General features: G+C 48.7%; 1 protein-coding gene across 1 annotated transcript in view; it reads right to left on the reverse strand.

Annotated features, from left to right (window-relative positions):
* Positions 1-3,791: 3,791 nt before the first annotated feature.
* RTN4R (reticulon 4 receptor) overlaps positions 3,792-22,557 on the reverse strand; it is a gene marked incomplete at both ends in the record, with an annotated part of 46,042 nt that continues 27,276 nt past the window's right edge. The window contains 1 exon segment of the mRNA XM_084272245.1: positions 3,792-5,221. Coding sequence (XP_084128371.1) covers positions 3,792-5,221 — 1,430 coding nt within the window.

Genomic DNA, 22,557 nt, shown 5'->3' on the forward strand with positions numbered 1-22,557 from the left:
GCTGGCAGCAAAGGGTAAGTGTGGATTGGGGGAGGAAAATGCTGTCAGAGCAGCAAACATGAACACAATGTCTTTCTACCACTGCTGGAAGGCCTGTGTTTTTATTGCTCCTTCAATAGCAGTCACTGCATTACCAAGGGTCTGCAGGTTGACAACAGGTAGGGGACACTACATGTGGAGTTGTGCAGCTCTGTGCTCTGTGATGGGGAGTCCATTCTTCCCAGGACAACCTGGACTGTGTCTCTCATTCATCCAGAGCCCTTCTAGCTCCTTGCTGCTGACTTTATTTCATTTCATTCCGGGCTTCAAGGATGTGAGCAGAAAATTGACTGTGACTTGCACAGTGAGGAAGGAAGAGAAAGTATCACGAGATGGGGAACAGTCAACAAGGTCCTGAGCCCTGCTGGGTAAATCCCACTTAACTCAGTGACATCCAAGTGTATAATAAGCCTAGGAATATCTGGAAGACTTCTGCCAAACACAGCAAAGCACAAAGCAGAAGCGAAACTGCCTTCATTTGAAGGCCTCAAATCTTCCCTACCCTCATCAGCACTAGAGCACCTTTGCCTCTTCCAACCTCCTACAGGTGTTCCTGCTGCCCACTGTATCCCCTTCTTCAATAATTTGTCATTCAAATGGCCTTCTAATGCCTGTAAACACAGAAATTGGCATCTGGACAGCAGGAAATCTAGGAAATTAGCACATGGGACGCTTCTGGGCTCGTGGCCAATATACAGTCCTAGGAGCCACTGAAAGCACAGCAGAGTCAAGCTCTAGAAAGCAGGAAGAGTGTCACTGTGTTGGCAAAAAAGCGACTCACAGACCATTTGGGGCAAGTGACAGTAATGCACTAGTCTGCTTTGTGTTAACCACGTGGATCATCAAAACCCAACTCCCTGTCATGCTGGCACAGATGAGCCCGTATCTCAGCTCTGTTAAGGGTCCTTTTAGTTGCTGTAGGGAAATGCCACAACATGCAGCTGCTGTCTTTTTGGGGTTGTGGGGTTTTTTTTTGTTTGTTTCTTTCTTTTCATGGTGGTTTTTGTTGGGTTTTTTTTTTTGGCAGGTTCATTATGTTTTTTGCTGTCTTGTTTGGTTTCATCATGCCCATAGGGCTGTGGGTGCTGGTCCAAGCATTTTGACCACTTTGACTTACTAACTCCTGCACAAGAGAGACACATGGTGTGCCATGAGGCTGTCACCAAACCAGCAATTCCCACATTCCTGTGGTAGCATCCAGCAAGTCTCCTTCTGCCTCTCCTATGGGCTTTGGAGTGGGGATGACCCCATGGCCAAGCCAGGCTGAGCTGCTCTCTGCTGCTGTGCTTCAGCTGTAGGTTTGAAGCCCTCAAGAGCCTGAATGCTTTTGGATGAGTAGGAGAGGACAAGGCATGCTCTGGGCATACAGGACCACAGAAAATCCTTCAGCAATGGCATAAAGGGGACAAGTCCCAGAAAATAAACCAGAAAGCAGCTAGTAGTGAACTGATCACTGTGGGGGGGGGGGGGGATGAGTACACACACACAAACTGGACATGCAGGATCATCAAGGCTGTCTAGCTTACCAAGGCACTTGGGAATCCCAGCACAAGGCACTGACTTCTTGCTTCATCCTTTGGGCAGGACAATGTATTTGCACTGAGACATGCCTCGTTCCTCTGCAGAGGCTGACACTGGTCATGGAGCTGGGATCCCAGGGCCCTGCTGTACTGCATCTGCTGCCCAGTCATTGACAAGCTGTCATTGACAAATCATTTCCCACCTCCCTGACAGGAGTGAGCTTTTCATCTCACACAGGTTTATGCCACATCTTTTTGGCAGCCCAAGTGATGGATTTGGAAGAGACAGATCACAAAGGCAACTTTGGGCATTTCCCTCCCCATCATTCACAGATGTGGAAAGTGGCTGCAGCAGTGGTAGAAAGTCCCCAGCAATGCCCCATGATGTTGTTGCAGGTGGGCCTCAGGAACTGCCACATTGGCTGCCAAACTTGCAGCATCACAGTGTCTCCAGGATCTAAGCCATCCAAGCATCCTCCTCATGAACCACCAAGCCTAGAGCAAGGTTGGCTCCAAGCCATGGTCTTGCTGATGTCTTTCACTCCTGGCTTTCTGATGCTCCCTCTCTGCTCCACAAGAACCCTGTGGTTGTTCTGTGAAGGTGAGCACCAGTGCCAGTTCTGTGAATCCCAGTGGTGGCCAGTGCAGCCTAGAGACCCTCAGCCTACCTCTAGTGCATGTCCCATGCCACTGCTCTTGCTCTTCTCTGGCCCACATTACATGTCACCTGCATGTGACAGCTTGGTCTTACATGAATAGACCTCAATACCTCACCAGTCTTATTGAAGAGAGGAGCACAGAAGAAAATCTGTACTTTGATAAGGAAAAGAAACCTCTTTTCAAACCCTCTGCACAGCCCTGCCGTAACCTGGGACACATGCAGAGTGCACAGAGGGGCTGTCTGCAGTACAAGGATCACACAGCTAGGTCTGGGCAGGTGCTTTATGGCCCACTGTGTGGTATGTGGGCATGCAGACATCCATGGGTTTATTTTCATATCATCCTGAGGTCATACAGTGACTCCATGAAGCACTGGTGGCACAGCCAGCTCTCCAGCACAGCCAATCTGACCTGCAGGACCAGGGGCTGCATGTTTGGGGAGATATGCCCTGCTTCATAAATCCAAACCTCAGTGCTGGTCCACTCTGGAATGACCATCTAGTTCCTTAATCACAAAACTGAGTCTAGTTATCTGTGCACATGAGAAGAAAAAGGGCTCTGCCCAACCTCTTGGGATTTTTTACTAACATTCCTCTACCTGCAACCTGGAGCTCTCAGCTCTGAGGGGCCAGGCTAATACCTCCTGCTCTCTGAGCATCCAGAATCACACATGACATTGGGCAAATGCATGGGACAGCTCTAAGGGAACCAGGAGCATCAGCTGACCATGTTTCGTGCAAGGAAGCCCTTTGCTGGCACCAGTTAAAGATTGCATAACTGTGTCAAGCATGTCTTACTTATTACTGTTGTGCTGGATGCTCAACCTGCCTTCAGATCACGGATTACCCCACACCCTTTGATTTCTCAGCTCTCTGCCTGGTTACTCTGCTTCATCCCTTGCAGATGACAACTGATTAGGAAAAAAAAAAAAAGAAATCTTTATTTTATACTTTTTTTTTTTTTGTATACTTGTACACAAGTAAAATAAAATGCATATCTATATATACTGCAATCTTGTGAAGGAAGAGGCAGCATTCTTTAACAAATGCTGCCCGTAAACATGGCGTGATGGAATGAATACGGAAAAACTGCAAGATTCATAAACATAGGATTAAAACAGCATCAAATTCATTACCTCTGCAAATGGGAACCTGCAATATTGTTCAGTGTGATGTCAAGTTACAAACAGATTTTAGACATTCTTTTCAGAGCGTTTCTTACACATTTTTTTTTTTTTTTCTGTAAATAAACCATATTTCTTTACCATCTGCTGTAGCAAAAGCTGCTTTGTGGGCAAGTGCAGTTCCAAAGACCAAAGGTATAATTCACAGGATTCAGGACAAATAAATTATGTACATCTTGGGGTTTTTTGTCTTTGTTTTTTTTGTGTGTGTGGTTTTTTTTTTTTGTTTGTTTGTTTGTTCTGTTTGTTTTTATAAAGGCATCCAGTTAAGTTTTGTGTAACAAAGCTTTCTCAGGGTGGATGGTAGTTTTGCTTTTGTCTGCAACATTTATGGAGGTCAGCAAAAGTCTTAGTATTAAAGTGTCATCAACCCAGGAAAAGAGTTAATTTCAGCAGAACAACAGTAAGCTCCACACCAAGGGGGGGATCAAAAGGCTTAGGCTGAGCTGTAACGTGGAGCTGTTTCCTGGCTGGGTGAGGCGGCACTGGGCCTTTGACTTGTTCTTTTTAGAGCAGCCCTGCCTCTTTTTGGTTGGTACTGTGGAAGGTTCAATAGGCTCTAGAAACTCTGGTTTCAACTTGGTCAATGGAGGGTCCACAATGCTGGGGAAGGTCCCAAAGGGGGAATCATTTATCTGCTTGTTGCTGCCATTTTTGGAAGGGTCCGTCTCAACGTACTTGGGTTTGGACATGTTCTCCTTATCCTTGAGAGGGTTGTTGGAGGATGGGCGGCTGCTGTGGGAAGAAGGACCTGCCTTGCCTTTAGCTTCATAAATAAAAGACTTATCTGTTTCTGGCTGGCAGCACTTCGGGGAGCCATCGTGGGAGCTGAGGGGGGGAAGCCCAGTTGGCAGTTTACCAGATCTGGTCTTAGTGCTAAAAACACTTGTTCGTATCTGGTTGAAGGAGTCAACGCATCCCTCCAGGTCGGCACTCTGCAGCCTTTTGAGGTCTCTCCCTGCCAAGCGGGGGGGAAGGTGGCACTCAAGCTCTGAAGATGATCCTTTGAACTGTTTAAACCAATTCCAGAGTGACCGAGCCTGGCAGTCACAGATCCACTGGTTCCCATTCAAGCGCAGGTACTGGAGGGACACGAGGGGAGCCATGGTTTCCCCTGTGAGCACGGTCAGGTTGTTGTTAAACAGATACAAGGTCATCACTTTCCCCAGGTCATGAAAAGACCGGCGGTGGACCAGGCTGACCCTGTTCTGGTGAAGAAGCAGCCGGTCGAGGTTGATCAGCCCGCGAAAGACGTTCTCTGACAAGCTCTTGATTTTGTTACCGTGCAAAAACAGGTAGGTGAGGTTGGCAAGATCTATGAAGGTGTCATCCAGCAGGTTCTGAAGATTATTGTCCTGAAGGTAGAGATATTGCAAGGAGAACAAGCCTCGAAAAAGCCCTGTGGAGAGCTCCAGGAGCCCACAGCGATCTAGGTGCAAGGTGTGGAGGTGAACGAGACCCCGGAAAGTGACAGGGTTGATAGATTTCAGGTTTGTGTTGTCACTGAGATCTAACTCCTCCAATTTGTTGAGCCCATAGAAGGCTCCAGGCTCAATGAGGCTGATGTTGTTGGAGTGGATCCAAAGAATCGTCATGTTGCGGCAAGAGGTGAAGCTGGTGGATCTCACAAGGGTTATCTTGTTGTTGTGCAAGAAGATGCGCTGGCTCTGGATGGGGATCTCAGTGGGGATTGCTGTCAGTCCTTGCTGCTGACAACTTATTGTAATCTTCGGTTCACTGTAGCATACACAAGCCCCAGGGCAAGACTCCACTTCTGACTGGATGTTCAAGCAAAGCACCAAAATCAGCAGTTTGCTTCCTAAAGGATAACAAAAATAGTATGCAGATTAGCCAGGGTCATGAGAGAGTGCTTTTCTTTGCAACTAATAGATGAGCCTCAAAATCACCCTTCTAAGTGTGTTGCCACTTACCACAAACAACATATGCCAGGGGAACCAAACAATTAAAAATGCAGAATTAAAAATGCTCTACCACACACACACAATAGCTAAAATCAATAAAGCCTTGTCGTGCAAAGTCTGAGAACCTCCTGAGCCTTTCACACTTGGGAGGCTTCTGACTTCGGTGGCAAAAGAGTTACCATCATCATCATCATCATCATCATCTTCATGGATTGGCATTGTGGGTCCTCGATGCACATCTAACATAAACCTTGCTCCAAAGAGCTTACATCTGAATAAAGGGGATGTCTTCTGGGGGACCCTGTTTCCCAGCCTATGGGGAAACATCTGCCCAGCTGTGGCTGATGCCTGCAGCCATGGGATTGTACCAGGCAACTCTGTCCCATTCCAGCAGTGCCACCAGCTCCTTGCTTTTCAGAATCACTCAACAACTCTCCAAAGCAAGCAGGTATCCACAGATTGCTCTCAAATCCTGAGCTGGAAATGTGGTTTTGTGACAATTCCAGACTGATCTGGTCTTTCTGTAAGAAATCACTGTGAGGGATTCCCAGAATAATTTACAGGTCAGACCTTCCTGTAGCTATCTCAGGGTCAAGAGCATCCTTTCCCTCTCTTGGTCAAACCTTTATGACACATATTGTTGCTTCCTCAGAATATGTGCAGCCACTGAGGAAGAGGAGAAACCAGCACATTTTCCCACAGAAGGCAGTGCTGCTGTGTGAGGGAATCACGTGCAGTGCTGGATTCAGGGATTCCTCCAAGTTTGTAAGGCAGAGTTGATTCCATGTACCCCAAGCATGCAGGCAGCCCACCAGGGTCAAGAGCCCCTGAGAGGAACATTTTTTCATGGTGATGACCACCTGGTTCCCCAGGAGCTGGGCTGCATGGGCATCACTCGTTCACCAGGGTCGCTGGGAAAGCACTTGGAGGACAGGCAGAGATGGGCAGAGGTTGTGCAGCCAGCATGGTCTGGAACCTGTGAGGGACGGTCACCATGAACCTGCAGCTGAGCAGGGACCTGCTGTTTCCTACCCATGGTGGGGAAGACAGGGAAGAGGGGAACTCTCAGCAGCATTTTACCAGCAATTAGCAGCAAGTAATTAGATCACTTCTCTAAACTGCATAGGGGAGCTAAACTGAACGGGCAGGAGCTGTAGCAGTGGAAAGCTCCTTTTGTGAGACACCACGTGCACGCAGGGACACGTGTGTCTCCTTCCCAGCTCATCACAGCACCTCTGGCAAAAAGACACGCTCCTCCCCATCACTGGGGATCTCCAGCCCAGGGAACAGACAGCAGCTTTCCCTCTTTACTGTAGCAGGAGGTTTTTGTCTTCCTTGAAAGACTGAATGTTGATGCCTCATTACACCTTAAGGTAAAACAGCAGAGATCAAAAAAGTCAGGCAGGAAAGGACAGTGATACAGGATGGGATAATCTGGGGAGACAGGAAGGAGCCCGGTCCCATCCAGCCATAGTGAAGCATACTGGGGGACAAATCCTGGAGACAGCATCTGCGTCTCACAGAAAAGCATGAGGGGTGATGGCATTGCTAATGACATTACATCATCTCTGCATCCAAGCAGCAACTTCAAATCCCAACAATAAAGGATTAAATCATATGGAAACCTCACCAAACTGTTCACTGAAGCAATAACAAATGTGTTAGAGAAGCCGAGGTGGGAAAGTCACTTTTCTACAATAACAGGCTGGCATCTCAGGCCTGAGTTTCAGTGTAGTCAAAATAATTCATCATGTGCAGCTAATAAATCCGTGGTGATCCAACAGTCCAATATAGGCAGGAGACTCCTATATATTATAGTTCACATAGGAGGAAAAATAACAGCTCAGCATGCAGAGGTAATTTGAGCCTGATATTATTAGCTGCTAAGCATCCCTGGAAGGCAGTGTGTTGAGTGCAGTATTATGACACATTCTGGCTGGCTTGTCATGTTTTGACATATCACGTCCCATTGTATGGAGCAAAGTGAGATGAGACAACTGCAATCCCCTGCTGAAGACATGTCACACCACCAGGAGCCTCCTGGGAAATTAAAACCGTGCTGGCAACTCTCTGACCAGCAAGATTCCTCTCCAGCTGATAATGAAAACCCATGGCCAGAGAAATAGGACTTTCTGGAGCCTCTTTCTTCAGTTCTGAGATGCAGATGATGGGGCCCAGGATGGCACCGGAGCAATTGGATTCACCTCGCTACCCAGCACCACTGTGCTCAGCAAAGCAGCACTCAGACTGCAGACATGGGTGCTGGCTCCACAGCTCTTCCCCACTGCTCCTCCGTGCCTTGGCAGCACCACACAGGGGTACAGCCTGCTCAGGGAAAATCCAACTGCAACCAGATGCATCCCACACGCCTTAGAAATACGTGACAGGCTCGCAGCAGAGCGCATGCAGAGCACCATTCCTATGGGAGAGGAATCACGATGACAACACTCCTGTTCCAGCTCCAGCCAGGAAAGGCAAGTGCATCATAAATAGTTGTACAGGGTGGGGAGAGAAAGAGAGAACACAGAGCAGCCAGCAGAGAACGACCCATGCATATGAATCCCACCCTGCCCTGTGCCACCCCATCCTGACAGCCCTGATGGGTTGTGCCCCGAGCACGCACCACCAGCCCTTTCCTCCAGCCAGAGCTGCTGGGGCTGGGCAACAAGGTCCTGTCCCAGCTGCTGGGTGTGTGCAGAGCTGGAGGCACGCTGTGGCTTCTCCCCAGCACAGAGGAGCAGGAGGGAAGGGGCAAATCCTGCTCCACTCTGAACCGTGGCTTTTCTTCTGCTGCTGCTGTCTCTGAGGCTGCCGGGAGCGGTGAGTCAGTGGCACTGATAGCCGGCTGCCAGCCGAGCACTGTAGGGAAATTAATTACAGGCAGGGCTAGCCTGTGTGCTTTAATTAGGGACCTGGTGTTCATGAGCTGCTCGGATTAGCTCCTTCCACCGGAGACAGTTACTGTCAATCATCCCCCAAACCCTGTTTCCAGTTAGCTTCCCACCACGCAGCTCAGCCACGTCCTGACTGATCCATCACCAAGCTCAGCACCCAGCAGCTGTCAGGAGGCCCTGGCCAGCGCAGTGCAGGAGTGGGTGCTGTGCACAGCCAGCCCCAGGAAGTCAAGGTGACCCCCTTCTTCCTGAGCCAGACAGGGGTGTGCTGTGGCTGAGACAGGAGGGGCTGACCATGCCTTGGCTTTTCCCTCATACTCCAATGGGCTTCTCTATCACTGGTGTTCCACTGTGTCTTGTGCTCAGCGTGTCCCAGACCACAGTGGTCACCAAGTGCCATGAGCCATCCAGATCTTGCACCAGAATAGTTTCAACAGTCCAATAATAGGCAAATACTACCTTGTTTTTTCTGACCAGCTGACAAGAAACCACTCCAGGACATGGGAGCACAAGGTAGGGGCCTGGGAAAAGGAGGTTGCATCAAGCCACATGAACACAGCCACTCAATTTTAGGATGGTTTGAAGCACAACAGAGCTTGTTCCTTCCTGCAGAACTCCTGTGTTTTTAGGTAATCTCTTCCTCCAGCCTTGCATGATGGCGTCACTGCCTTCTGCACCCAGGCCTGGGGCAGGGTGGGAACAGGCACCAGGTTTAGGGCCCAATGTCATGATGTAAAGCACAGACCCAAGACCCTTTATGCTCAGCTGAGCACTGCAACATGGTGTGGAACATCGAGCCGAGCACCACAGCACGGTGTGGAGCATCACCTTGCCCTCACATGGAGCTGGGGCCCTAACAGAGAGGAAGGAGCTGGAGCACTGATCTGGGAACATCTGATCTGTGTACTGGGAAGTGGGAAGTCGATGCCCCATCACCCATCAGCCCGGCACCCTGGCACAAAACCAGGTGATCCACTTTATTCTGATCACCTCTCCACCTCCCCTTGTTCCCACCCCGTTTTGATTATGTCCTTTCCAACATCCTCCTCTCCTTCACAACCACCACATCCCAGGTCTTGGCCAGCTGAGGCAAAGGCAGCACCCAAGCAAACCAGTCCACCCCAAGAGAGGCTGGGACAGGCCCTGGCAGTGCCTAGAACCTCTACACTGTTCTGTACACAGTTTGTTTCCCTTGACAGAGGGGAAGGGTGAAGACCTTCAGAGGACAGCCAGGCAAAAAGCAGAGAGATACAGCTTCAAATGGCCAGGAATAACGTGAGTGTTGTGGACTTCTGCAACTTCCAAGGTGCAGACCCTTCATCCCCATGATGCTGAGGGGTCTTAGTGGGTGCTACCTTGAGAAGAAAGGTCAAAGCTCTTGTTGAGGGCAAGAATCCAAAGGACCTGGGCAGAAATTGCCCAGCCACTCTGCAGTTTGGCTGGCACAGGCAAACGTCATCATTTGTTTTCCAGGAGTGCTGGGTTCAGGCCACAGGGTCCTTCTTTTTCCAGGAAATACACACCCTGCCTTTAGGCCAGAAGTTCAGGAGATACTGGTGTCACAGTGGTCCCAGAAGGTCCCAGAACACGTTCCCCACTGGGGAACTACAGCATCCTTCCCTTGAGCCACCTGATAAATCCATTCTGCATATGCAGCATGGTCCCACTACTGCTGCTGACTGACACCTGAACCTCTGCTGCCTGCAGGACTCCACCTTAATGCCTGACCTTGAGGAAAAGGGTCTTGGCATGACATCCATTCCCTCTTCTCTTAGATGAGAAGCCATTCCTATCCCTTCCAGAACATGATTAAAACTTAGCTGGATAGTTCCAGTCAAAAGCAAAAGATGAGAGAAAACCCAGTACCTGGAACCTTCAGTCCCTCCAAGACTCTGGCTTTGAGTTTAGCATTTGTTCCTCCCGAGCTTTCTTAAAAGCCAGAAACCTCCTTCAGTCAAACTGCTGCACTTCCCCTTTGCCATCTCAGAAGTGTTATGACTCATGGAACTGGGAAGCAATTAAAGTGGGTCCATTATCTGTCTTTCCGCTGGTCCCCGGTGCGATTGCATTGTCAAACATGGCAATTAGAAAGAAAGGGCTCCCGGGGCCTCTAATAGATGCTTTGCAAACTTTTTAAGAGGCCAAAGCAGAATGCAATTTTCTGCAGTTTGCAGAGCCCTGGCCTTTCTTTGCTGCTCTGCACTTGTCTCTATTGATTTGGAGATATTATAATGCAGCTTTCCTACAGTGGCGGGTCAATAATCATTTGAATTCTCTCCTGGTTGGACATAAAGGGAGTACTTTACAATACAAAGCCTTTTGCTGATGCACACAGCATTTTGCCTTTGTTTATAGGGAGACACTATAGCTGCTGTATTCCCTGATCTGAAGGGATGTTGATGGAAATCCAGCGCATGGCTTTGAATGACACTCTAGGAAGCGGATCCAGTGCCTCCTGCTTCGTCCTGTGGCCAAAGGTGTGTCTGTGAGTGTGTGTGCCAAAAGGGAGTGGGCAGCACTTCTATGCATTTCAAGTCAAAGGTAAATTGAGAGAGGAAGGAGAATTGTTTTGGATTAAGTCTCATCTCAGGCTGGAGTCCTCCTCTCCTCCTGCCTTCTCCCTCCCTCCGCTGCAGAGAGGAAGGATGGTTCATGATGCTACAGCTGGAGTGGCTTTAGGGTGAGAAGGAGAGGAGAGGAGAGATGCTCTATCACCACACAAGCACCTGGGAGAAGCAACCAGTGCTACAGCTCTGGGAACTGAGGACCCAGATCAGGTATGAACAGCACAGGTCTCAGCAGAGAGGTGCCCACTGTGGTGCAAGCATCTTCAGCCAGCCATGCAGCAGACATCTGGGGCTGCTGCAGGTCCTGTGGCATATCTGCAGCTCTGTGGGGATGCTGGGGTGCCAGGCCCAGCCCTTTTGGTGAGCAGCCACTGCAATGACAGGAGTGAGTGAGCTGACTGCAGATCCATGTCTGCTCTGGGTGGCTGAATTGGTCCCCAGGCTCAGCTGATGGGGTCAGCTCCATCTCCAAGGGCTGTCACTGGAGCTCAGAGTCCCAGCTCACACCAAAACACAGAATCACAGAATGGTTGGGGTGTGAAAGGACCTCTAAAGATCATCCAGTCCAACACCTGCCAGAGCAGGATCACCTTGAGAGGGCTGCACAAGACAGCATCCAGGACCATGGGGTCTGAATGTCTCCAGAGAAGGAGAGTCCACAGACTCTCTGGGCAGCCTGTCCCAGGGCTCTGCCACCTTCCCAGGAAAGAAGTTCCTCCTCCTGGTTGGGTGGAACTTCCTCTATTCCAGTTTGTGTCCATCATCTTTTGTCCTGTCCCTGGGCACCCCTGAACACAGACTGACCCATCCTCCTGTCCCCACCCCTCAAGGATTTATCAGCATTGATATGATCCCCCCTCAGCCTTCTCTAAGCTAAAAAGTCCCTAATCCCCTAAAGAGTTCTAATCCCCTCATCATCTCTGTAGCCTTTTTCTGTACCCTCTCCAGTGGCCCCCTGTTCTTCTTGAACTGGGGAACCCAGCACTTCACACAACACTCCAGCTACAATTTCCACCTTGTTCTGGTGCTAAATCCCAGCTGCCTGAAAACAGGCATCCAATTTCCTTTCAGATACCCCTGGGGGTCTGAGATAGCAACATGTGTGCTGGCAGATGGACACAGCTCCTGTAGCAGACCTGTGCACTTCCAGCAGTGGGAGCCAGATGTGATATAAATGGCAGCAATGTTTGGTCAGCTGAACCCCACCCCCAACCTTCTACAGGCACAGGCTCTGATCCCACATGCTCTGGGACTGCATCCAGCTCCGCTGATCTTTGGGATGGTGGTGCTTTTCTTCCCTTCAGCACCACAGCTTCAGTCCTGCCCTTTGGTATATCCATCTGCTACTCTGAACAAGACAGAATTCCAACAGAAAAGAAATACCATGTGAGGTCAGAAATGAAAGGTCATTTCTGTAATGCACCCAGGCAGGGGGTGGAGGCAATAGATGTGCCATTTCCCAACTTCTAGGTGTTCATCTTTTCCACCTAAATCATACTCCCTTTATGTGATTTTTGGACTTAATATTGCAGGGATGTTTTTAAGGGGAGAAGGCAAAAGCAAGTTATATCATGTGCAGTTCTTAGAATCCATCCTCAGGAATCTCCAGAGGGGTTTGAATGCTGATTTTTCAGCACTGCTTAGGGCTGAGCTACACGACTCGTTACGTGAGCTGAGTGTAGTACAAAACCTCAACCAGGGCAGCTCCATCCATTCAGGGTAATGTGCCAAAGCAGCTCCCAGCCATCCAACAGTGTTCCCCATCCCTGCCAGGGGCTCTCCAGAGCTCCCAGCATTTTGGCATCAGCCTTGGTTTAGCCTGACAACATTTGGGCAAGGTTATTACACTTTTGGTGGTTTGCCAGCATTTTCCTTCAGTAACACCAGGGAAAGGCAAAGGTGATAGTTAACAGTTTATATTTCAGCCAATTTTAATCTGAATTTGATGAGGAGAATAAAAAAAAATAGTCCTTTCTCTAGCCAGAGGGTTTTCCTCCTGATGAATTTCAAAGGCTTGCTGTAAGCCACAGAGGTGTGAAAGAGTCTCAAAGAAAAGGTCACAAGACATCTTCATAGGGGAAAATATCAAGGAATTTAAATACAGGAGTCATTAGGTCCCTGTATAGTAAAAACACTAATATCAGTTATTACAGTGTAGTGAAGTCCTGCAAGTCCAGGGAATGAAAAATTCCCTCGACACAATTATGTGAGAAGAACTTCAGAGTCAGACAGTGGTCCACTTGGGCTGGTCTGACCCTGAAGTCAGGAGCAGATGCAGATGGAAAGGCAATACCAAATGGTGTGAGCATCGCCCTGGTATTCTCCAAGCCCTGGGCAAACAGTGGCCCAGGGCCCACCTGAGGCAGAACCTCCCTGTCTCCTGAACACAGTGTGAAACCTTTCCACTCTCAGGTCCTCTCCAAGCCCTAGGTTCCTGGATGATTGGTGCTCCAGACATTTTTGCTGTACATCTCTGCATCTTTTCCAGGCCCTCCTCACTGCAAGAGTGGGAGGAAGATACTTGGGGTGCATGGACTTTGGCAGAGGTTTTGATGTCCTGTTCTGCCATGGTTCAGCATCAAGCTGAGCTTTTCAGCAAGCCCTCCACAAAGTCCCCAAGATCACTTTGCAGTAGCTCATTTAGAGCCCATCCTTGTGTTTGTTTAGGTAAGGGTCTGGGCTGTTTGCCAACGTACATTACTTCATATTTATAAATGTTGAATTGCATCTGCCATCTAGTCTGTGGTTACGAATCTCACCGTGAAACCCCTTGCTGCAACAAATCATGTGCCCAAATATCCACTTTCCTTCAAGCAGAAATATTACCATAGTGCCCAGATCTTAAAAAGTAAGCTAGTTGTAAGCAGTGACATCTTCCTGAGCCAGTGGCCAAGCTGCAGGAGTAGTTCATAGAAATAAAACCTTGGAAAGCCCTACCTATCAACACATGCAGAAGATGGTCCTTAAAATTGTTTACATAAAAAGAGGCATAAACTTTGCTTGCATCTTTGATATGAGGTTATTCTCTTGGACAATAAAAAGCTGACTGAGTCACCACCATTTCCTGTGGATAGGCATAGGAAGATGCTGAGGACATCCTAGGACGTGCTTCAGCCATGGCTCTTGCCAGCTCTGCTCTGCCACCTCACCTGTTGGGACTAAGTCTCTGCCAATTCTATCAGCAGAGGCAGAATTTTCAGCTGTTCTCATGTAAGATGTAATAAATATGTGTGTTTTCCATCTGTCTGTCCCCAGCTATCTATTGCATATCTGGAAGGGAAAAGCTTATGACCTTTTAAAAGGAAAAGCATGTGACCTTAAAGTGAAAACTGGGAGAGTTCCTGTGGAGGAAGTCTCTTAGGTGGGTTTATACCATCCAGTCCCAAGCCCTGTTCAATCACAGCCCTTTCCATGCAGACAGTATGGGACCCAGATGCTGCCAGCCCACCCAAACTCTCCCAGTGCCCCTTTTCCTTCCCCAGAGGGGAGCTGGTTTCCCCACTGGGTGCAGAAGCGTGTCCGCTTTCAGGGTGTGATCAGGCAGGATTTCTTAATGCTGGAATAACCCCAGCTGGGTTCATCTCTCCTAAACACACAAGGCAAAGTCTTAGGGTTGCCTTGCTCCCAGCCTTCTTCAGTGTGACACCACAAAGGTCCCTGCACCACAGCTTCCTCCAGACCGTCTCACCATCAGCCTCTGCACTCCGTGGAGCACAGGGGTTTTGTAGGGGTTCCCAGTTTGGCATGATGCAGTGCCAGCAACGGTTGGAGGAGAGGCCAAAACCTCATGTGGATGTCTGATGTCTTTGACAAAGGCAGGACCCCAAGGCAAGTATCCAACGTGGCAGACAGGCAAGAGGTCTGGGCAGGAAATGCCCACTGCTTGAAGGGGAAGCACCAGGTCTGGGACCAGTGTCTGTGGTATCCCCAGGATAAACGAGTATGAGGCAGGGAAAAGGAAGAGGATGGACACAAAGGCTGTGGGTTTGCTGCAGAAGGTGAGCAGAGCAAGGGTGGACAGACAAAGGATGGTACAAGTCAAGCTATCCAAATCCAGTTCATCTCAGATGACCACTCTGATAACTTGTGATCCTAATCCTGACCTGCAATAGTGCACTTACTGCAAAGCTGAGCTCAGCCAGACCGAGTGCAGTGAGATGAAGGGGGCTCCTTCCTCACAATCTATAACAGTTGTCACCTCAGGACCTTTTCCAAGGTGACCAACAGCCATGGCATTATCACAGCTATCTCTTCTGTAAAGTTTCACATGAGTAAAGTGCAGTAAATCCCAGGCTGCCTGAGAAAGCAGACCAAAAGAAACTGTGATGGGTCCCCAGCAGCACAGTGGCTGAGGCTACCACTACTGGTCACGATCTGCCTCATCCAGATGGAATGCATCCAGCATGCTGCATGAACAGGACCATCTATGATCCTGCCACCATTCAGTCCTCATGCTGTGAAGAATGAAGGAAGAAAATAGATAGTGTGAATCACAAGTAGCTCCTACAGAAGTTAGTATTATCTGTGCCGTATTTGTAAAAAATCAGGGAAAAACAGGTGTCCAAAGGAAGTAAATTCTGGTTCCTGAGATGATTTAGATCTCCTGTGGAGCCCAAAGTATCTCAGGAATGCTTCAAAACATTATTACTAAGAGGCAGAGTTTCCTGCATATCCAAACCTGGCACTGGTGAAAGCACAGTGTGTGAATGACTCAGAGAAAGTAGAGGTAAAGCTCCAGATGGCATTTACACCTGCTCTCCCCCAACCATCTGGGGCTGCACCCCACCTGGCAGCTGCAAATCCCACCCCCACATCTTCAGCAGTGGAGGTGGCCCATTGCACTAGGCAGCATTTTTCTCAGCTTTCCTCTGAAACGACACTTAGCTCAGCTTTTACTTACAGACCCAGCGTCTGCAGAGAATATGGAGTGGAGGAATGAAGTCTAGGAAAGAACCTGGAAGGAAAAGTAGCTCCAAAAATTGCCCATGGACACAGTTGAATTGCCTGCATGGGTGCAGACAACCCTTGCAGCGAAAGAAGCAGCCTGGGACCTAAAGCCCCAACCAACACAAGCAGGACAGGGGCAAGGGAGAGCATTTCAACTTTAGATGCAACCACTTACTCAAAGAACAGCTAGAAAGGAAAACATGAGAGCAGACACTGAAGATCCTATTTCCCTATCCTGCTCACAACTCAATGGTCTCCCTCCTGAGCCTGGATGGTCAGAGGTATCCACTCCATCCCACCAGCTGTCACCTTGAACAGAGGTGTAGCAGAGCCATTCAATGCAACGCAAGGTCTGTAGCTGCCTGGAGTGAGCTGTGTGAGGCAGATGCAGGACATTTCCCTACATCTCCCTGGACACCTGGCCCCTCCATCCATGGGGTGGGACAGAAGCCCAGCCCAGCCATGCTCCCCGCTCTGCCTCCTTTCCCCTGGCAACCCTCCCAGCTCCCTGGCACGCATCCCTGCTACATTCACTTGGCTCATTCTTTCATTCCCAGATAAAAGCTGGGACTGATTTTTAATAAGTGTGCAGATTCAGCTGCCGCTGCCTTTATCGGGTGTGGGCTTTGTCTCCGTCGCAGTTCCAGCATTAGACATGCTTGCCTGCCCTTCTGCAGCTCTCTCATCCACTCTCAACAGATAAGAAACACGACACCCACAACTCTATAAACATATTTCTCTGGGACGTGCAGACTCTGTGCAGCCAAGCTAAAACAAGAATACAACAGGATGCTAATGATACCCCTTTGTGTCTGCATGGAAATCGGGAAGGGAGTGATGGGGAAGGGATTCCTGCCTGGCTGAGTTACCCACACCTTATACAATGGGTATCCACACCGAGTTCAGGCATCCCACAGCACGCCACCAAGGATTTGCACCAGATTTCCCCACTGAAATCCCTCACTTCAGCTCCCATCCTTTGGGTCTCATCACGGTGACAGCAGCTTGCAGCACCTTCCTGCTTTTTCAATCAAGGTGGATAAAAACTCCCCATCCAGACTTCGCCTTTCCCCTCTTCATCCAAAAATCACGTTCATCCATTTCACCACTACAGGGCATTAAATGTTCATAATCACCTGTTACCCAATATGGCCCTTAAATCAATTTTAGAGTTGCTGCCCTGCAGCGGGCAGTCTCCCAGCCTGACAGAGTGGCCTACATTCTGTGCTTGGAGATGGATGACCCAGCATTTAGCTGTATTAAAATTCATGTTGTTTCACTGTTGCCAGTCTTACCAAGCAATTGCAATTGCTCTGCATTAGAGACTTGCCTTCATCATTATTTATCATGGAAAAATTCGAGTCAGCTGCAAACTTTACGGGCAACTAATTTATAGATATTTTCCGGATCATTCATGAAAATAGTGAGGAACACCAGAGTGAAAGCTGAATCCTGCAAAGCTCCCCTGCAAGCAGCTTGTTTGGCAGTGATCCTCCAACAACAATCGCATTTTGAGAGCTTTTAGCTGCCCGTTTCTTAATCCATTTAATAACTGTCCGTTGATTCAATACAGAGGATGTTTTGGACCAGGCAAATCAAATGCCTGACATAAGTCTAAACTTATTATGAAAATCCAGACACATGAGTGGAGACTGGAGTTTTATTCTTTCTTTCTGCATCTAATACACCAGGACATCAGGCCATGCCTGGGGTCTGTGGGCACTGTGGCAATATGATTAATAAATAATACTGACAGCAAATACCTTTAAAAACAATATCAGAAAAAAAAATTGAGAACTCCACAGCATTTAATAATAATTCCTAGGAAATCTAACAGTTGAAATTAATGGCATTTCTATGCTTTTGATCATTAGCTGCCTTAATGCTTCCTCTCCACCACAGCACTGAAGCTGAACCCACCAGCCTCTCCTTACCTCCTGGGTTTTAAACCAGGGGTGGGCACTGGCCTTCCTTGTCGCTGGGCCCACCTTGGCTTCCTGATATTGGTAAGGAATTAAACTGGGACCTTGTCAGATGATTTTGACAGCACTTCCATGCAGACTTCTGAGGAAGAGGCTCGCACATCCATCCACAGCTGGGTTACCGTCACTCTCCATAAACCACTCCTGGTGGATGGTGTCTCACGTCAGCTGGGTGTCTCCCCCCCAAGAACACAGACTCACAGAATCATGGAATGGTCAGGGCTGGAAGGGACCTCAAAAGATCATCTAGTCCAACCTCCCCCCTCCCCCCCACCAGAGCAGGATCACCTCGACTAGGTCACACAGGAACACGTCCAGGTGGATTTGAATGTCCCCAGAGAAGACTCCACAACCCCTTGAGCAGCCTGTCCCAGGGCTCTGCCACCCTCACAGTGAAAATGTTTTTCTTTATGTTCACATGAAACCTTCTATGCTCCATCTTGCACCCATTGCCCCTGTCCTGTCATTGGACATCACTGAGAAGAGCCTGTCTCCATCCTTCAGACACTCCCCTCAATAGACATTGATGAAGTCACCCTCAGTCTCCTGTTCTCCAGGCTAAAGAGGCCCAGCTCCCTCAGCCTCTCCTCTTATGGAAGATGTTCCACTCCCTTTGTAGCCCTGAGCTGGACTCTTTCAAGTAGCTCCCTGTCCCTCTTGAACAGAGGGTCCCAGCACTGGACACAGTATTCCAGAGTCAGCCTCACCAGGGCAGAGCAGAGGAGGAGGAGAACCTCTCTCAACATGCTCCCCACAGCCCTTCTCACACACCCCAGGATGCCATCGGCCTTCTTGGCCACGAGGGTCATCCACGTGCTGGTCATGGTCATCCTGCTGTCTCCCAGGACCCCCAGATCCCTCTCCCCTGTGTTGCTCTCCAACAAGTCCATCCCCAAACCTATACTGGTACATGGTATATGAGATGCTGTTCCACATCCTCCACTAGCAAGTGGCTTAAGGACTCAGGGGCATTTCCAAGAAAGTAAAAGATTTCCTGACTCTATGAGACCTGGAGTATTCATGTCACTCTACCACCACCTGTCAAAGCAACTCCTCCATACTGCAGTGCTGCTGTCCCAGTGCTGGCCTTGTCTGAGAAAGAGATGTTGCAGCAACACATTTTGCATCCACCCTTGAAGCATGTTACTTTAATTAAAAGAACCAAACCATGAAGCTTATGGAAGGCAATTTTCATCCTATGGCCAGGACCCACAAATCTCTAGGGGGACACAGCTTTCACACCCCACAGTTCAGTCACTCCATGCAGAGTGGGTTTAGTGCAGCAGGACTAATTTCCCCTAATGCTAAGTGGCTATTAATATTTCATGATGCTAAGTGAACTTCCATCCCATTTCATTTGCCATCATTATTTGTTTAATTCCCCTCCCTCAGCACTGTGAGGAAGACCAAGGAGCCACTGTTGATTTGGGGAAAATATGAATCATGTCATGAAAGGAATTAGCTGAAGTGGGAAAGAAAAAAAAAAAAAAAGAAGAAAATGGTCAAATTGTGAATAGAAACTACATCAGAATCACAAAAATGCACCCAGGAAGCTCAGACCTGTAGGATACCCCTGCAGTTAAGAGCCAAGTGCCAAAACAGATGGCAGACAATCCTCTTCAGTGCTCTCACCTCCCAAACCCACATCTCCATAAAATACTGCCCAGAAAACCACCTCAGCCCAGCAAATCCCCAGACTTGAGTGGGGAATCAGGACAGGGATCTCGCCCAGGGAAACCATGAATGATTCAGAATAAAGCCAGGACTTTCAGATTGCCCTTTCCTTCTGGAGCCTCTACTTCTGCCCTCCCCTCCTGGGGAATTTTTTTCAGATATGTAGCTGGACAATCCCACCATGATTACAGTCAGAAAGGCTCCTGCATTACTCAATCCTCACAAAAAGCTACTTCCACTTGGGTTTAGATCTTGCCATTTCTGCCTCACCAGCCTTGCTGTTTTCCTTCTGAGATGCTATTTGGGGTGACAACCTCTTCACCTGAATGTTTAACTGAGAAAGCAGTCCAAAACAGCTTCCCATGTTGGACAGCTTGGCCAAACCAGCACGGTGCAGCAGCATGGTGCAAGAAGCAGCAGCAGCCTGAGACAGTGACCACCTGGGACAGCACACAAAGCAAGTCAGGCTGACAAGAGAGGGAAGTGTGGACAAATTCTGCACTGACTGATAAAATATCACCTCAAGGAAGGGTGTCTTCCCAGTGCTTCAAGGGGCAAGCCTGTGCTGTTTCCAAAGGCAACCTCTGCCTAACTTGGTGTCACTTTGATCCTGGTCTCTGTTGATGTGTGTATGTGCAGCATCTCCTGCCTGCATCCCTCTCCTAGTCACCAGCACAGCACACCCTTCCTTTCTCACACCTAAGTCTTCCTCTGCCCTAAGCAAAGCCTTGCACTTTCCTTCACTCACCATTTGTACTTCAGCAGAGTCTGGCTGCTGGGAAGGTCTGTGTCCTCAGAGACCTCCACGCTCCCTGTGTCTGCAGCCGTGTGCACTGCTGGGTACAGCTGGTGGCTTCACATAGGGCTTGCATTGATAAAATACCTTCTGGATCTTTATTATTCCCAGATGATAGCACCCTTTGCTGAAGCTACTAAGTGTTCCACATCCTTAAGATAATGATTTCTGCATCCCTAAATCCCCTTTATTATCAAAATATTCCAGCTCTTTTCCCAGAAGTCTAGAGGTCACCTTACCTCTCTTTAGATTCCCAAAAGTATGCTTTGACATTTGCTCATATTAAAATCCAGCAGCTATTTCTTTCTCCTCACCTCTGACGAGTTTAAATCCTGCTGAAGGTGACGCATGCCTCTTAGCCCTTGTGTTAGTTGCTGGTGCCCAGAGGCTATTATGAAGGAACTGGCTAATCCTAGATTTGGAAGGTCCTTCTGGGGTTTCCCACGATGAGGGAGGGGTGTGTGATGGCTGGGTCTGTTCAAAATCGCTGCCTGAATTGAAATCAAACAAGTTCAAAGTCCTCCTGTTCATCTTCCCTTGACTCTGGCTGGTTCCCACTGCACAGAACCCCCCATCTCTGCTGGCTGGAGAGCAGCAAGGTGGGTGAAACAGCAATGGCAACCTGTTGCTAGGACAGGGGTAGCTCCTGCAGTGGCAAACTATCAGCACTGAAAATGCAACAACAGCTCTCAAACTCAGATGATGGCACACACATTTTCTGGCAGCCTACCAGCGTGAGGGTGCATGCTTCCATCTCAAGGTCACGAAGATGATTAGGGGCCTGGAACATCACCCCTACGAGGATAGGCTGAGTAAGCTGGGACTCTTCAGCCTTGAGAAGAGAAGACTAAGGGGGGACCTAATTAAAGTTTATAATTATCTTAAGCAGGGGAAGCAGGGGGAATCAGCCAGCCCCTTTTCACTGGTCTGTGGGGATAGGACAAGGGGCAATGGCTGCAAGTTGGAGCACAGGGAGTTCCACACCAACATGGGGAAGAACTTTTTCACAGTGAGGGTGACAGAGCACTGGAATAGGCTGCCCAGGGAGGTGGTGGAGTCTCCTTCTCTGGAGATATTCAAGACCCGCCTGGACGCCTGAGTGATATGTCCTAGGGAGCTGCTTTGGCAGGGGGGATGGACCCGATGATCTCTTGAGGTCCCTTCCAACCCCTACAATTCTATGATTCTCTGAAGGTGTTGGTGGGCCTCAGTGGTGGTTTGCTTGGACAGCTGAGGATGGAGAGGTTTCCACTGGCTCCCATTACAGGGGTGCCCACTGGTTTCACCTACAAGCCCAAAGTGGGCTCGGTTGTCATAGCACCCCAAGGCCTAACTTGAGGCAGAGATTTGCACCTTCATTTCCAGTTGTCCAGGCAAGGAAACAGATGGACAACACACACCACAGCATCAACCCATGTTACAGGAAACAGCAATTTGTGCTGCATTTCAAGGGTAACTACTGCTGGCTGAGAGACCCTGGTTGAGGCCTAACGTTAACTGGTTGGTATGTCAAGAAGAGGATGTGTGATGTGATAGGCCATTGGGACCACTATTAGACCCAGACTCATTAGGCACTTTCATTAATGATCCAGATGAGAATGGGAAAAAATAGCAGGTTAATTAAATTTGCCCCTACTGAGCTGGAGAAGGTTTCAGCATTAGTGGGGATAGATGAATGACAGGGAGGGTTGTGGAAAAAAAATATGGCAGATTGATACAGGCTAGAAAAATGCAGCTACTTCTGGAGAAAATGATCAGCCTTCCAACTAATCAGTGTGAAGGGGAGAGACTATAGATAAAAGAGCCGTATCTGAGGAGCTGCCAGAGAGCTGCAAGATGATGGCTGATAATGAGTGAAGGGAAGGTGGTTTACTTGGGATTGAATTTTTGCTCTCTGCTTGCATTGCCAAATGTTAGTTCTTGCCTGGGGCTCCTAGAGACTATCAGAAAGAATACAATTGTTATTATTGATCGCCGTTACAACAGCTCTTAGGTTCTGATGTTCTTTGTTTAGCCAAAACACCAAGAAACTTTTGCAAGTGGTGAGAGAAAGAACATTATCCACAGGTGAACTTGGAGGACCAGATCTGTGTACAGGTTGAAATGTCTTAATTGTGTGTCCTAAGGGCTGCAGGATCCTGGGAAAAATACAGGAGGAAGCTGTGTAGTGCTGTAAATTGACTGACCTGAAGGAGGAGGAACTGCCCTAACAGGCACAATAGCAAGGTTCATCAACAAGGAGATATGGAAAGGTGGCAAAGGAAAACATGCTGTCTGTCCTCCCTGTTTCAAATTTGAACCCCAGAAATGACAGTGACAGGCTACCCAATGGAGTCAGGTTGGTACCCACGTGAATGCAGAGCTATAGAGAGG

Source organism: Gallinula chloropus, assembly GCF_964237585.1.
Source record: "Gallinula chloropus genome assembly, chromosome: 17".
Taxonomy (NCBI): Eukaryota; Metazoa; Chordata; class Aves; order Gruiformes; family Rallidae; genus Gallinula; species Gallinula chloropus.